This window comes from Vipera berus, assembly GCF_964194415.1.
Source record: "Vipera berus genome assembly, chromosome: 2".
NCBI lineage: Eukaryota > Metazoa > Chordata > Lepidosauria > Squamata > Viperidae > Vipera > Vipera berus.
Genome location: NC_138203.1, coordinates 265,128,755 through 265,145,595, shown reverse-complemented (window position 1 = coordinate 265,145,595; position 16,841 = coordinate 265,128,755). Strand labels below are relative to the sequence as shown.

Sequence of the window (16,841 nt, the reverse complement as noted above, 5' to 3'; positions counted from 1 at the left end):
GAAGCCTAATTACTGTAATGTATTATATTGTCTCTCAGTTTATCACATATTCTGGATTTTATCTCTTGGAAAAGATTTGGCTCCAATGCTGCTCTGAGATGAAAACACTGACAAGTAACACAGGGTGTATAAATGTTTGAGAGAGATGGAGAGGGACATGCTCTCCTGAGCTTCCACAGGCTGCAGCAGACCATCCAAAAGGGATAGTAGCATTTTGGGAGAAGACATCTGTAGTAGATGTTGGAGCAGAAAGGGACACCATTCCCCATTGAAACCGCTGACAGATAGACCCCAATTCCTGTATTTGCAGGCTAATTTAGGGGTGACAGAGGGGTGAGCAGCAGAATCTGGCAGAATCTCAGAGCAATGAACTGCCTCTGGATTTTGGCTATGGGTTTTCTATACCCCCACTAGCTCCTTCTGACCATTCTTAACAAGACAGCGCTACTACGGTAGGTGTTTCTGCCAACTGGTGGATATGAGCAAGGTAAGATACCGCTGTATCCTAATTCCTACCCTGTTGTTGCAAAATAGGGAGGAACATTCTATTCTTCACTTTTTTTCCAGTTTAGTGTAGTTTTTAAAGTACCAGGTTAGAAACCAGGAGACTATGAATTCCAGTCCCAACTTAGGCATGAAAGCCAGCTGGGTGATTTTGGGACAGTCACTCTCAGCTCATACTTGGTTGATCAAAAAAAAAAGTGGAACCAGCACTGGTAGGACAATGTTAGAAAGAAAGAAAAAAAAACCTAATATTGTCTTGACAACAGGAAGAAACCAAAAACTGACAGCTTTTCTCCTGGTTGTAGTATAGTGGTGAAAAGATGACATAATAACAAAGATAATTCAAAGGATTCAGAAAGATAACTGTATTTGTCCATGCTGAATTAATGTATTTTATTAACTCACACATCACACAGAAGCAGTGGGGTTTGCACAACTTACACAGATCCTACTTCCCAAATATATAATAAAAATAAATAATAACTTGCAGTTGGTATAGTGGTTAAGGTGCTGGACTAGAAAGCAGGAGAGTGCAAATTCTAGTCCACTCTTAGGCACGGAAGGCAGCTGGAGAATTTGAGCCAATTATATCTTTCAGCCCAACCCCCTTTACAAGGCGGTGGTTGTGTGAAAATTAGAAGCTAGGAACATTGGGTAGGCATGCTGCTTTGAACTGATCAAAAATAGAGATTGGATAAAAAAGTAAAACAATAATTAGGTAATGTAACACAACCAAAGTTCATTTTCTACCGATTATTACTCCCTTTATATTCAGATTGAAGGTTGGATTCCCATGGATCTCTTAGCCAAGCAGACATCTTCACCAACTTCCCCCCCCCATCTCCGGTTCCCCTCTGTCCCACATAAAAGTTACTCAAGACTCCAGTCCAGCATGGCATGGTAGGAAATTAAGCAATCCCAAACCATGCTGCTTCTCAACAGCTCACTGATCCTGTTACATCAACTTCTCTTACTCTTCTGTTTCAATGCTCCATTCTTTTTTCCTAGGATTTTCTCGAACTTTCCCTGTTGCTTTGCCATCACTGAATGCTGAATTCAGTTTGATCTCCAAATCAGGTGTGAGCTGGCCAGTAGTGCAGTACAATAGTAACTCAGCTATTTAGTGAGCCCTTAGCACAGCAATTCATAGCATGTAAACCCACTAAGAACCCAACGCTCAAGTACTTGTAGTTTTCTAGGACATCTCCCCACTGACTGAAAATTACAGGTTTTCAGATCTCAATATTTGTACACAAGAGTAAACATTAGTACATTCTGCACACAGCTGCATATATTATTTGAGGCATCGGATATTCCACCTGTTTTTCAATTCAGCCTGTATTTAGTCATCTCAAGAATTTCTTGAACTTTATTTATAACCTAATTCTCATTCCACTTGGCTTTCTGCTTCTAGGAGTACTGTCAACTAGCATTAGATCGAGAAGCTGTTTGAATACCATTGTAACTTTTATGAGAAGTTAAAGCATAATATAACTGTGTAAAATAATCTAAATAAACATCATGTTAATGTATCACCTAATATAAACCTTATCGCACATATGATTAATATAATTACCTTCCTAGCACAGGCTGTGAAAATCACAGAGTAAGAGTATTATTGCCAAAGAGGACAAGTACTAAGAGTGCAGATAGTAGCAAGTTGTGCTCACTAGCAACCTTACTTCCTTTTATTAGACCTACTATCTGATGATTTTTGAGGTGGATTCTACTATAAAATCACACAACAGCAGTAGAATTTTAAACATTAGTCATTCTTACACTTCTGGTCAAATTGAATTCAAGTTTCAGGGAATACCAAAGTAAACAAGTAAGTCTTTAGCCTTTAAAAAAAAATCCAAAGCGAGGGGCCATCTTTCAAAAGGTCTGGTGCTGCTGTGGAGAAGACCCATTAATCATGCCTGTACAGCCTCTTGCAAGGTACAGCCATAGCAGTTGAGGCTGCTTCACCCAGTACTGGCCATTTTGTAGTCTCTCAGATATTGATATCCAGAACCAGTTAAGAGTTCTATAAGCAGGTAGTCAGTATTTAGGACTGTTATTGTAGGGACAATCTGCCCATCTTAAAGATTTGGTTTGAATCTATTAGCGATTTTATCTGCTGACCTGCTTTTCTACATCTATAGATACTAAATAAGATGGGATTAGATCCTATGGATCTGCAGCTTAATAATGCAGGGACAGTATTGTCCAGAACTACTTTTGGGGAATAGCTCCACAGAAAGGAATGGAACCAGTAAAACACCCCATGGCCACTTAAATAAGATGCCATGGTCAATTGTATCAAAAGTTGTTAAGAAGTTTGAAAATGCTTAAGTGTCTTCATTCCAATTCCAATATTCTAAAGTAGATTTTCAGGATATTTTCAGACAGATGGAAAATGAAATGCAGTGGTTGTCTTTCAAAATAAGTAACAGAATATGGAGTCCATAAAATAATGATTAGACACTCCCCAAATCGCATCAAAGTACTACAGTTGGTGAGCTAATAGGAAAGCAAAGGCTGTTAACTAAGAGATTCATTGCTCAACTGATCATGGTATGTGATGTTTGAAGCAGAATTCTATAATTCTATAAGCCAAGAAATCCAACAAACAATCATTCCTAGGGAGAAGTCATCCAGATGCCCAAAACTATATGGCCTCCCCAAAATACACAAAGATGGAATCCCACTAAGACCCATAGTAAGTTCTATAGGCTCACCACTACAAAACTTAGCTAAATACCTAGCAAAACAATTACAACCTCTAGCAGAAATGGCAGCTTCATATGTCCAAAACTCATACCACTTTATAGAATTAGTGAAAAATCTACAGATAGACCAAAAAGACTTGCTAGTCAGCTTCGATGTGGTATCACTATTCACCCAGGTGCCAGTCCAAGAAGCTCTATCAACAATAAGAAGCAAATACCAACCACCAAACCATATTATAGAACTAGCAGAACACTGCTTATCAAACACATACTTCATACACAGAGGCCAGAGATACAAACAAATAGAAGGCGCACCAATGGGATCCCCTCTATCACCAGTTATCGCCAACCTTTTCATGGAAGAATTTGAAACTAACGCTCTAGAAAAGACTACAAACAAACCAAAACTGTGGCTCAGATATGTGGATGACACCTTCGTGATCTGGCCCCACGGAAGAAAGGAGCTAGAAGACTTCCTAACACACCTGAATAGCCTACATCCCAAAATAAAATTCACCATGGAGATTGAAACAAACAACCAGTTACCTTTCCTGGATGTACTTATATACAAAAAACAAAACGGAACCCTAGGACACACAGTCTACCGAAAGAAAACACACACCAACCGTTACCTCAATGCGCAATCACATCATCACCCAGCACAAATAAATTCAGTAGCCAAAACACTAATAACAAGAACCAGACGCCTTGCAGATGAAACACATATACAAACAGAACTACACACCCTGACAGACATATTGACAGCAAACAAGTTCCAAAAAAACAAAATCACCAATATAATTCAGCAGCGGACTCCGAAACAGAAAAACATCCAAGAAGAAGAACAGAACAACGGACGAGCCATCTTGCCCTACATAAAAGGAACAACCGACAAAATCAGTAAAGTACTACGCAAACATAACATCAAAACCGCATTTAACACTGACAGAAAGATATCAACCATCCTGAGAAATCCCAAAGACAAAATAGAACTGGAAAACCAGGGCATATACCAAATCCCATGCGCCTCCTGTCCAGCAACATACATCGGACAGACTAACAGAAGAATAGAGGTACGTGTAGAAGAACATAAGAACTCAGTACAGAAGAAAGATCGAACATCTTCACTAGTACAACACATAAACACTACGGGACACAACATCAATTTTGAAGGTACAAAAACAATCGCCAAAATAGAACATCTCAATAGCAGAATAATCAGAGAAGCCATTGAAATAGAAAAACACCCAGACAGTATGAACAAGCGAGACGACACCTCCCGCCTACATGCCATTTGGAAACCAGCATTGATAGACAAACGAATTTCAGCAAACAAGGATTTAAAAAACCAACAAACAACCCCAAATGCCACCAGCCCCAGCAAGACTCATCCACACCCAGAACAAAAACTCTCCCACACAGAAGACAGAACAAGTCAAGCAAAAGTGCTATCACCCAAGCAGAAGAACGCACACACGAACCTGACTGACCCATACCAGAGATGCATGGCGGCTCCTCGAACTCGGAGCCAAGCCAAAGCTCTGGAGGCCACTACACAGCCCACTCCTCAAGACACCAAATCACAACACTCAGGATATTACGACACAACAAAAAAAACCACCCATTCAGAACACACCCCACCCAATCAGAAGACAGCCACGCCTCCAACCAATCGGAAGACAACCACACATCCACCCAATCAGAAGACAGCCACGCCTCCACTCAATCAGAAGACAACCACGCCTCCACCCAGTCGGATGACACCCCCACCCAATCAGAAAGCAGCCGCGCCTCCACCCAGTCGGAACACAGCCCCACCGGCAGTTGGAAGGAAAGGAACAGACAGACCACGCATTGCTCCTGAAAGCAGCAGGAGGAATACTCCGGCCTGATGATGACGGATGGGATTTCGTCGAAACGTCGCCACAACTTTCTGAAGATGAAAGGAACGCGGGAAGAAACCCGAGACTCTAGACCTACATATATATATATATATATATATATATATATATATATATATATATATATATATATATATATACACACACTGTATATTCAGAAATGTTTCACAATCTGCAAAGGTCAAAGACCTGCATGTTCAAGTGCAGCAATAAAAATCTTTGTGGAACAAACAGATCAGAGAACTTTGATGCTCAATCTCCCAGTGATGCAAGCTGATGCAGAACATGGAGGCTGATGGAAGGCCACTATTAAAATACCAGAACAGGGGAAGGTCAAAACATTTTTGAGGTGATTTAAGATATATAAATTTTGAAGAAATCTAGAAAGGACATTGCAACAAAATGTAAATCGCATACATTTTGCCTTCAGAGGTTATGGATGCTGGAGATTTTTAAGAGATTGGACAGCTATTTATCTGAAAGGGTATAGGATCTCCTGCTTAAGCAGGGGATTAGATAAGACATTCCACCCTTCCAACTGTTATTCTATTATCTTGATAGCTGGAACAAAAATACATGCTTCAATTGACTAATTGACTCACAGCTCAGTTTGGAAGACCATGTAGGAGCTGTGGCCAGGGGGGCTTTTGCCCAGGTTCGCCTGGTGCGCCAGTTGCGGCCCTATCTGGACCGGGATGCCCTGCGTACAGTCACTCATGCACTCGTGACCTCTCGGATAGACTACTGCAATGCTCTCTACATGGGGCTGCCCTTGAGGACCACTCGGAGGCTTCAACTGGTGCAGAATGCGGCCGCGCGAGTTGTGATGGGGGTTTCCCGATACTCCCATGTAACACCTCTCCTCCGTGAGCTGCATTGGCTTCCAGTTGCCCTCCGGGTGAGATTCAAGGTGCTGGTGATGACCTATAAAGCCCTACATGGCATGGATTCGGACTACCTACGGGAGCACCTGCTGCCGGCGTCAACTTCCCTTCGTCCTGTGCGCTCCCACAGAGAAGGCCTCCTCAGGGTGCCGTCGGTCAGGGATTGCCGGCTGGCGGCCCCCAGGGGGAGAGCATTCTCTGTGGGCGCGCCAGCCCTTTGGAATCAACTGCCTGTTGAGCTCCGGACGGCTCCCGACCTTCGCTCTTTCCGCCGTGACCTGAAGACTTGGTTGTTTGAACAGGCCGGCCTGGACTAAGGGTTTGGGTTTATTTTAATTATTTATTGTTAGGGCTAATTAATTTAATTTTCTTTTTAACTTTTGTATGTTGCATTTTATTGCCCTGTACACCGCCTTGAGTCCTTTGGGAGAAGGGTGGTATAGAAATTTAATAAAATAAATAAAATAATTGCAAGCAAAGTGACAAAATAGTTCAAATATTCAGCTTCTGCAATTTGCAGTTATTAATTTGTTCTACTAATTTCATCACTCACTACATTTCCTTCTACTGTACAATCCAAAGCCCGTTTATGAAGCATCCCTCCCAATTGGTGTGCTTTTCCTGTCTATGTGAGATGATGCAACAATTGCCTTTTATAGTAGCTTTCCCTCAGTAGCCTTATGCAACTTAGCTACCTCTTTGAAATTATGTGTCATTCTGTCCTCGTGCTGGTTCTTAAAGTTTTACACCATTTCCACTGGGCTGAATAGAAAAACTCCGCTTGACAAAAACACTTCCAAGTCGCGGTCGAATTTTCCAGCCATGCTTTGCGCAAGAGTCTAACTTCTAGATTCTTTTAGCCCTTTTTCATGCATTTAAGACAGGGGTCTTCAAACTTGGCCCTCTTATGACTTGTGGACTTCAGCTCCCAAAGTTCCTCAGCTAGTGTGCCTGGCTGAGGAATTCTGGGAGTTGAAGTCCACAAGTCAGAAAAGGGCCAAGTTTGAAGATCCCTGATTTAAGAGCTTTCCCAGTCTAAGCTAGGAGGATCTGGGCACAGCAGCCTCTTCGTTCCTCCCCAGAAGGACACTATATGCACTGAACCCCTTCTCCCTTACGCCCACCTCCACGGGCCGTCCATTCTAGGGCCAATACTACAGGCTTCTCCTCTTCCTCCGCCCCGATCGCACCTGGGAGGGTGGAGCGAGGAGAGCCGTTGCCCGTCATTGGCTTGTTTCCTGTGGGGTGAGTGGGGTGGATCTTGCCGCCAGGCTACGCAGGGAGCACCGTTGCTCTGCTAGACTGGCTGAGGAATTTTGGGAGTTGAAGTCCATGAGTCATAAAAGGGCCGAGTTTGAAGACCCCTGCTTTGGACCGTCGTTACACTACGCTTCCCGGCATGCTTCTGGCCGGACGAACGCTGGGGGGGGGGGCGAAAAGGGGATGGAATCGCTCAGTGCACTCTGGGAGTTGTAGGAGCGGCCGACAGAGCCGCGCTCACTTCCCATCGGCCCTCGCGCCCGGCTGCCTGGGGCGGAGGAGGAGGAGGAGGAGGAGGAGGGAGCAGGGAGGTGGCGTTGCGGCATCCCAGCGGCAGACGTCGGCCGGGGTGACTCGGAGCCGCGGCTTTACTCAGCCGGAGGCCTTTCCCGTCGCCATCGATGTGAGCGAGGCGGCCCTCAGGGGAAGATTGGGAGGGAGGGAGGGCGGGCGGGGCCGTGTGTGTGGGTGGGGCCGGCTTCGTTGGGGCTCCGGCCGCCTTTCCCGCTCGGCTCCAGAGGGACGGCGCGACTGAAGCGCTCGCTTCTCGGGGGAAGGGGTCGCGCCAACGGGTACCGCCGGCCTCTACCCAGCCCTGGGCTGCCGCCGCCGCCATCTCCTCCCTCCGCTCCCAGCGCTTCTCCTTTGAGCCGTTGCTGTCAGGCCGGCGTGCGCGCGCGCGCGCGCGCCACCTCAGCCGCCTGCTGGCACGCGCCGAAACCCCAAGCAGCGAAGCCGGCGCGCCCGCAACTTTAGCCCGGAGCCTCTCTCCTCTTCCTCCTCCTCCTCCTCCTCCTCCTCCTCCTCGAGTAACATCGAGGCGCGAAAGCCTGCGCCCGAGCGAAGTTGCCCAGGCAAAGGCAACTGCGGAGATATGAAGATCAAAGATGCCAAAAAACCATGTAAGATCCTCTGTTGGAGGCGCCTTGCCTTTCTTTCTTTCTTTCTTTCTTTCTTTCTTTGCCTTTTGCTTTGAAAATTGAAATGGGTACCTGTACTGTATAGTAAATGTTGCGATGTTTCCAGGTAGCTTCTGTATAGGCGCAGGGGTCGGCAACCTCGGCTCTTTTATGACTCGTTGGACTTCAACTCCCAGAATTCCTGAGCCAGCTATGCTGGCTCAGGAATTCTGGGAGTTGAAGTCCAACGAGTCATAAAAGAGCCGAGGTTGCCGACCCCTGGTATAGGGTTTCCTGCTTGTATTTGTGTTAGGAATGACTGGATTGTGTGTGTGTGTGTTTGTGTTTGTGTTTGTGTGTGCATAGATAGGCATTTGCTAATAGTTCAGCAAAAGGGCACCAAGTGCATATTTGCCTTCATGAACGTAAGTCCCACTGATTTATGTTTTAATTTAGTCCCGAGAAAAAAAAATGTTTTTACAGTCAAAGCAATAAGTAAGCCGTGTCCTCCAATCCTCCGATTTCGAGAAAAATCAGTATTTTCTTTGGACTGGTTGCCTGGATGTAGGAAACTAAATTCCTGATGGGAGGGGAATTTATTTATTTATTTAATTCAATTTCTATACCGCCCTTTTCCCGAAGGACTCAGGGCGGTTTACAGGGCAAAATTAAAACAATACAATATAAAAATTAAAATAAAATTACATCAATAGCCCCCAAATTTAAAATTAGAATTTAAAACCTTAAAACCCCTCAGTCCAGGCCAGCTAACTCAAAAAGCCAGGTTTTTAGGTCCCGGCGAAACGAACGAAGGTCAGGGGCGAATTCAAAAGACTACCCATATTAATCTGTAGGAAAAACAAAAACATGATTATATATGTTACAAATGTTTACAATAGCAAGAGCATTTAGGCTTATATACTGCCCCACAGTATACAGCACTCAGTGCCAGAATTGCAGCGATGATCAAGGGGAAATACAATTTCCTAAATAAAACTTTGCCTTTTCATAACACCTGTAAAAGTGACATGTCTCTTGCTGTTTGTCTTGGCATGAAAATATTTATACAAGACTGTTTAAAATGAACAAAAAGTATTGCATTTGGTAACTTAATAAGAATATGCCCTATCCCTAAACATTATTTTTAAATTTGAAAATATGCTAGTATTTTTATAGATGGAAACTACCAAAAAAGGGAAATAAATAATTTTAACACTTTAACATTTGTAGAAGATTTTATATATATATGTAATTGTATTCTTCAGTTTGGGATGCAGTACAGTGTATTCTTGTCTTATTTGCATGGATAAAATACTTTCTGATTTGTTGGAACAATGTGTACAAGATGATTGAAAACCTGCTGTACATCCATAATCTGCTAGTAAGATGTTTTAACAAGACAGCTTTTGTATTAAAATATACCTCAGCATATTGTGAAATAGTACTCCTTGGTTATACAGTGTCATCTCTATCTGAGGTCTGGGAACAAAATGTTAATGGCCTCCTTCAAGGTTACTGCTTTCCCTTCCTAATGATTACAATTGGGACAGACCCTTTCAAATGCAGGACTGTGAAAGAAATAATGTCTCTCTGAAATTGTGTTAATGAAAATTCTGCTTCCATAAAAACAGAAAGCTACTGTGGAAGATTTAAGACCTTCAAATGAAAATGTACCTAAAGAAAGTTTTCTGAAACTAAAAGAGCTAACTTGCTTCTATAATCACATTTAGAATCATTCAAACTAATGTTTCCCAACAAATTCATAAAATCTAACTTCAAATATGTGGTGGTTCATTTTTTAAGGCTGAAAATTATTACTGCTTTGTTGGCAGAAAGAATGTTCTAAGTTTTTGTAGCTCATTTAACTTTATTGCAGAATAATAAAAAGTTATAAACGGGTGACTTATGTTCCAATATTTGCTTCAAGCATGAATTGTAACATCTTGATTATAATTTATGAAGCATGTAAAAAGCTTTAAAGCAGGAATTCCACCCCTAAAAATTAATTCACTAAACCAGGGGTGTCAAACTCAATTTCATTGAGGGCCACATCAGCATTGCAGTTGCCGGGGGGGGGGAGTGGGTGTGGCCAGGGTGGGCGCAGCCTACTGGGTGGGCATGGCTGGACTGCGTGTGGCCTACTGCAGGGCTTTTCAAGCTTTTCACCCATTATACCACTTTTAGGATATGGCAACATCCGAGTACCACCAGTCGCCTAGCAAGGTGTCAATAACGTGGTGCCCCCCAAAAGAAAAAAGTGATGAAGTACAGGTAGTCCTCGACTTACAACCGTTCATTTAGTGACTGCTCGACGTTAAAATGACACTGAAAAAAGTGCCCCCCAAGCCACAGCCGAGCAAGACACCTGCCTGCCCGCCCGGCGGTGCTCTTCCTCCTGTCCGAGGTTTTCATTGTTGTGAGCAATTCTGTTGAGGATTGGCAGCAGGGGTTGGGTGGGGGGTGTTTGGTTTTTATTCCCCCCATATGCTGGGTGGTTGCAGCAGGTTTTGGTCACTTCACATGACCCTGGGACACTGTGACTGTCATAAATAGGAATCAATTGCCAAGCATCTGAATGTAAACCACAAGACCCTGGAGATGCTGCAACATTCCAGAAGCGCCAGGTTCAGCGCCGAGCTCCAGCTGAAGCTTGGCACTGATCCTGGCGCTTCCGCTGAGCCCTGGCAGCCCTGCAGCTCCAGCCATCTCTCGCTCAGGCTTGTGCGGTGCTGCCACCGGTTCAGCTCATTCCCCTCCCCCGCTACCACTTTTCTAGGACAGGGCTTTTCAACCAGTGGTATGGATACCACCTGTGGTACATTGGCAGGTGGTACGCGACCATCCTAGAAAAGTGGTAGCGGGGGAGGGGAATGAGCTGAACCGGTGGCAGCACCACACAAGCCTGAGCGAGAGATGGCTGGAGCTGCAGGGCTGTAAGGGCTCAACAGAAGTACCAGGATCAGCGCTTCTTCGGGGCTGTCAGGGTTCAGCGGAAGCACCAGGATCGGTGCTTCTTCGGGGCTGCCAGGGCTCAGTGGAAGTGCCAGGATCAGCGCCAGGCTCCAGCTGGAGCTCGGCGTTGATCCTGGTACTTCTGAGCCCAGAAGAAGCGCCGATCAGCTGGAATGTTGCAGCATATCCAGGGTCTTGTGATTTACATTCAGATGATTGGCAACTGATTCCTATTTATGACGGTCACAGTGTCCCAGGGTCATGTAAAGTGACGAAACCTGCTGCAACCACCCAGGGGGGGGGGGAATAAAAACCAAACACCCCTCCCACCCCACCCCCACTGCCAATCCTCAACAGAAATGCTCACAACAATGAAAACCTCGGACAGGAGGAAGAGCGCCGCCGGGAGGGCAGGCAAGTGTCTTGCTCGGCTGTGGCTTGGGGGCACTTTTCAGTGCCATTGTAACTTCGAACAGTCAGTAAGCAAACCGTTGTAAGTCGAGGACTACCTGTACTTCATCACTTTTTCCCCCTTTTTTGTCATCAAATTTTTGACACCTTGCTAGGCGACTGGTGGTACTCGGATGTTGCCATATCCTAAAAGTGGTACAATGGGTGAAAAGGTTGAAAAGCCCTGTTCTAGGATGGTCGCGTACCACCTGCCAGGTGCCAATGTACCACAGGTGGTGCCCGTACCACTGGTCGAAAAGCCCTGGCCTACTGGATGGGCATGGCCAGCTCTACATCATTCGGGTCAAGGGTGCCTATGAGGGCCTGGGCAGGAGTGGAACAGATCTGAGGGTCTCTAGCAGAAGGAGATGGGACCGAGGCAAGTGGCAAGGCATGGTCCACTGGAGGAGCCTCACCATGCGGGGGGGGGGGCTGGATGGTGGCATGAAGGTCAAATGCCCAGCCCAGCCCTCAAGCACCCGCAGCACTAAGCCCAGCCCCACTTCCCCAAGGGGGCGCCCAGCTGCATTTACCTCCTCCTGAAGGCTGCTGCTGCTGTGCTTGCTCTCCTTTGCCAGGTTGGTCATGATGGGTACGAGGGCAAAGTCAACAGGGAGGCCCACTCCCTCTCCATTTGAGGAGACCTGGCTTTGTATCCAAAGCTTCCTTAGGAATAGGATGGGAGACCCCCTAGGATAGGCCAGAAGAAGGGGGCAAGGGGGTGGTGAAAGGTAGCAGTGCAGGACTAAGGTAGGACTTCCCTCAGACCCTCCCTTTCCTTCCTTCCTTCCTTCCTTCCTTCCTTCCTTCCTTCCTTCCTTCCTTCCTTCCTTCCTTCCTTCCTTCCTTCCTTCCTTCGAGTGGTGGGAAAACATTTGAATTAAGGGAGGGAGAAAAACAGGCAAGAAACGCAGCTGGCGAAGTGTCATCCTTCGTGAGGAATGAAGAAATGCACCATCGCCTGGAAGTGGCCAGCACATGGCCCTCACCTACTTCACATATCCAGTTTGTAGGCTCTGGGGGAGGGGATGCCATGAGCAGCATGAGAGTCGATGTTACCTGCGCAATGCTGCCCAGCCCCCAGCCTACCCGGTTTTGGCAGGCAGCGGGGTGCTCCTCACAGCGCCGAGAGGCTGAGCCGGGTGGCATGAATCTGAAGAGAAGCGCAACGCTGCCCAGCCCCTAGCCTGTCCGAAGTAGGCAGAGCCATCCATGTGCTGGCCACTTCCAGGCGATGGTGCGTTTCTTCATTCCTCACAAAGGGTGATACCTCCCCAGTGCGTGCCCAGGGGTGGGACTGATGCGTCAGGGGCTGGTCCCTCACTGTTTCCAGACGGCCTTGTGGACTAAGACTGAATGCATTTCAGCATAGATGGCCACCACAAAATTGTACATTGGCTCCTGGCCAGCCTGGGCCGGGGCCAAGGCAGCGGGGGGGGGGGCAGTTCCCTCACTTTTTCCAGGATGGCTTCGCGGGCCACCTAAAACCACTTCGCGGGCCGGATGTGGCCCGCGGGGCTTGTGTTTGACATGTCTGCACTAAACTAAACATAAATGAACTAGAGAAGGGTGAATTTGTTGTAACAATATGCAACTAAAAGATGCTTTACATCTCCCTTTGACTCTGTTTCCACTTCCTCAGGAGAGGTTACATTTTACAATTTGGGAATCCCTGTTTTACTGTTTCTTCAAATGAATCATCCTGTTGCAAAGTACTATTTTAAAACAATATCAAATCTGTACCCAAACATTTTCATCTAATGTTTTCAAGTGCTTAAACTGTTCTGAGAGTATTGTGGCTGACCCTGGCTTCAACTCACTGAGGCTTGAGTAATTTAAATAGCTCTTTTTGAAAACACAATGAAGCACTCAGAAGTGCTTTTGTTTTTAGTATGTTCAAGTATGCTTATGTAAATATACACATATTTACATCTGCAGACTTGAACATACTATTGGAGATAATAGAATTTAAACAAAGCTGTCACATATTATATATTGTGTAACAAAATCCTTATTATATATGGAATCAGTGGAAACACATAGAAATGAACTTGTCCTCTGCTCTTATGAGAGCTTTTAATAACACCAAAGAATTAATTGTTTAACAAAATAAAGAGGCCTCGCAAATAAAATGATATTTGGTATTTCTAACAATAAAGCTTTCTCTCTCCCTCTCTCTCCACAGCTTTTCCATGGTTTGGAATGGATATTGGTGGAACGCTAGTGAAACTTGCATATTTTGAACCTATAGATATTACTGCAGAAGAAGAGCAGGAAGAGGTTGAAAGTCTGAAGAGTATTCGCAAATATTTAACATCAAATGTGGCCTATGGGTCCACTGGTATTCGAGATGTCCACCTTGAACTTAAAGACTTGACACTCTTTGGACGAAAGGGAAATTTGCACTTTATCAGATTCCCAACGCATGACTTGCCTACGTTTATTCAAATGGGAAGAAATAAAAACTTTTCCACGCTGCATACGGTGCTTTGTGCCACTGGTGGTGGTGCTTATAAATTTGAAGAAGATTTTCGCACAGTAGGTAGTTTAGTTGCATGTTCTCATTCCGATTGACAGAATATATATATATACTGATTGTGGCGATAAATTCAACCTCTGTGGGAATTAGCATTTAGGCTTATATACCGTCCCATAGCGCTTTACAGCACTCTAGGCGGTTTCAATGTCATCATTATTTGCGTATTGCTCCCAACAATCTGGGTCCTCAATTTTACCTCCGAAGGATAGAAAGTTGAGTGAACCTTGAGCTCTGTCAGGATCGAATTCCAGACTAGTTTCCAGACAGAGTTTCCCTGCAATACTGCCCTTTAACCACTGTGCCACCAGGGCAATTGTCTCTTTTTCATAAGACAAGAATCTGATAAGGGCAAAGAGATCTCTGGATTTGTACTTTGGAATTTGACTGCTGAAGTATCACTGTGTGCATGGTACTAATTGTATGTAGGGAGGAATAACTTCTAACTCCTTGTTTACTTTGCAATCCTGCACAAAATTGCTGCACAAGATTTCTCCTGATTGTTCTTTTAAGTCTTACAGCAAAAAAAAAAAGATATCATGACATAGATGGGATTTGTAGTATGCGGGTATATTGGGCTTTGCCCTGTTCACAACCCTTTTGTCATTTTCTTTGTTTAGCAGCCAGCAATTCCAATTATTACGTGCAAAGAAGGAAGGCAATCAGACAAATTTAGATAATTGCTGGGCATATGAACTGAGTGGCACATGTTTATCTGATATATCTTACCAATTGTCATGAGCTCCAGTAGGTTGTAATATAACACTTTCATCAGCTTCAGCAATCTAAAATATTTCTTTAAAAAAATTATTCTAACAATTTTGTAAAAGGGTAAGGTGTGGTCAGGATAATATTACTGATACAATGGAAATGAAACTGTGGGGCTCTCTAATATATCAATATATCAAATCTATCAATCAGGCTGTCCAAAAATTTAAAAAAATATAGATTCATCCTGTCTTTACTATTTGTATAAATAACTCAAGGCAATGAACATAAACAATACTCCTTCCTCCTACCTATTTTCTCCACAACAAAGTTGGCCCAAAGTTCCTCAGTTGTCTTTCATGCCTAAGGCGGGACTAGAATTTGTAGTTGCCTAGTTTTTAGGCCAGCACCTTAAACACTAGCCCAAACTGGCTCCTGAATTATAGGTTCCAGTATAGCTATAGCTCCATCAAATTTTACAACAATGCTAGAAAGATGGTCTAGAATGAAAGATCAAATGCCTGTAGCATCTTACTTTTTGTTCAGGAACGTGTTATGCTAATCAATATTTCTCTTCTTTTTGGAGATTGGAGACCTTCAGCTGCACAAATTGGATGAACTTGATTGTCTCGTCAAAGGCTTGTTATATATAGATTCTGTCAGTTTTAATGGCCAGGCAGAATGCTACTATTTTGAAAACGCATCAGAACCTGAAAGATGCCAAAAGATGCCTTTTAACTTAGATGATCCATACCCTTTGCTGGTTGTAAACATTGGCTCAGGAGTCAGTATTTTAGCAGTTCATTCCAAAGACAACTACAAGAGAGTGACTGGAACAAGGTACACACACAAATGCATGCCAACTTTATAATATTGTGCTTTCTCAGCCATCTTTCAGATAATATGTCAGTTCAGAACTATGCCTTTTTCAAAATATCTTGAGTTTTTATGTTTATGTATGTATGAAATATACTGAATGGCCATCTCAGGTTTATTTTTGAGAACATTATGGCCTGATAACTATTAGATAAATGATTTTTAAATCATAATAGGTTAAAAAAAACGAAGGAAAGCCATCAAGATTAAGAAAGTCCCAATTGCTGATGATTAGTCCTTTGGTCATAGTAATTTATTTGTGGTGTGAGTTGATTACCTTTAGTCAAGCGTAGATAAGGATCTTAAAAGACTTGCAGTGAATTGGTTTCCAGATAGACATCTTAACTGGAACAGTTGCATTCAGAATAATGTTCATAAAGTACCATGTGCAGGGGCAGACTGTAACAGAAATTGAAGTATTTATTATATGTTGGTTCATTAAATACACTTCCTGTTTTATATCTTTACAAATGCTTTCCTCAGTTCTCAGTTGATCATATTATATCCCTTTCCTAATTTTAAATAGGTAAGACATGATCATCATTGCATTAGTGTTAACAGGTGTAATTTTACAAATATTTCATGTTCAGTCTAGGTGGTGGGACCTTTCTTGGTTTGTGCAGTTTACTGACTGGATGTGAAAGTTTTGAAGAAGCTCTAGAAATGGCATCCAAAGGCAACAGCACGCAAGCTGACAAGCTAGTCCGGGATATTTATGGGGGAGACTACGAACGGTTTGGCTTACCAGGATGGGCGGTGGCATCTAGGTAGGCATTGCAAAGTAACGCAGATCATGAATTCCGGATGTGATGTATTAATAATATATCCATTATATTACATTATTTTTGTTTATTTTATTTTATTTCCATTTATATCCCGCCCTTCTCCGAAGACTCAGGGCGGCTTACAAGCTTAGCAGTAGCCTTCATTCTAAGTATATGCCTGCTTATTAGGGCTTTTGGGCCCCCCCCAAGCGGCGTTATTACAAAGTCAGCTTATTGCCCCCAACAATCTGGGTCCTCATTTTACCTACCTCGGAAGGATGGAAGGCTGAGTCAACCTTGAGCCTGGTGGGATGCGAACCTGCACTAATTGCAGGCAGCTGGTGTTACTTAAGGAGGCATTAGCCCACTGCTCCACCAAGGCTCTTATTATATTAT

General features: G+C 44.0%; 1 protein-coding gene across 5 annotated transcripts in view; it reads left to right on the top strand.

The window, feature by feature from the left end:
• The first annotated feature begins 7,688 nt into the window (after nt 1-7,688).
• The window catches only part of LOC308663596 (pantothenate kinase 3), a 31,453-nt gene continuing 22,300 nt past the window's right edge, over nt 7,689-16,841 (top strand). For 4 of the 5 annotated variants that reach the window (XR_014025450.1, XR_014025451.1, XR_014025452.1 and 1 more), the window contains exons 1-4: nt 7,689-8,162; nt 13,747-14,099; nt 15,392-15,645; nt 16,272-16,448. Coding sequence is in view for 2 of the 5 variants with exons in the window: in XM_081320174.1 (XP_081176300.1) it covers nt 8,135-8,162; nt 13,747-14,099; nt 15,392-15,645; nt 16,272-16,448 (812 nt within the window). In the remaining 3 variants the exon portion in view is untranslated. Of the gene's footprint in view, nt 8,163-13,746; nt 14,100-15,391; nt 15,646-16,271; nt 16,449-16,841 lie in introns of those variants that run through there. The other variant, XM_081320175.1, reaches the window with a different exon arrangement.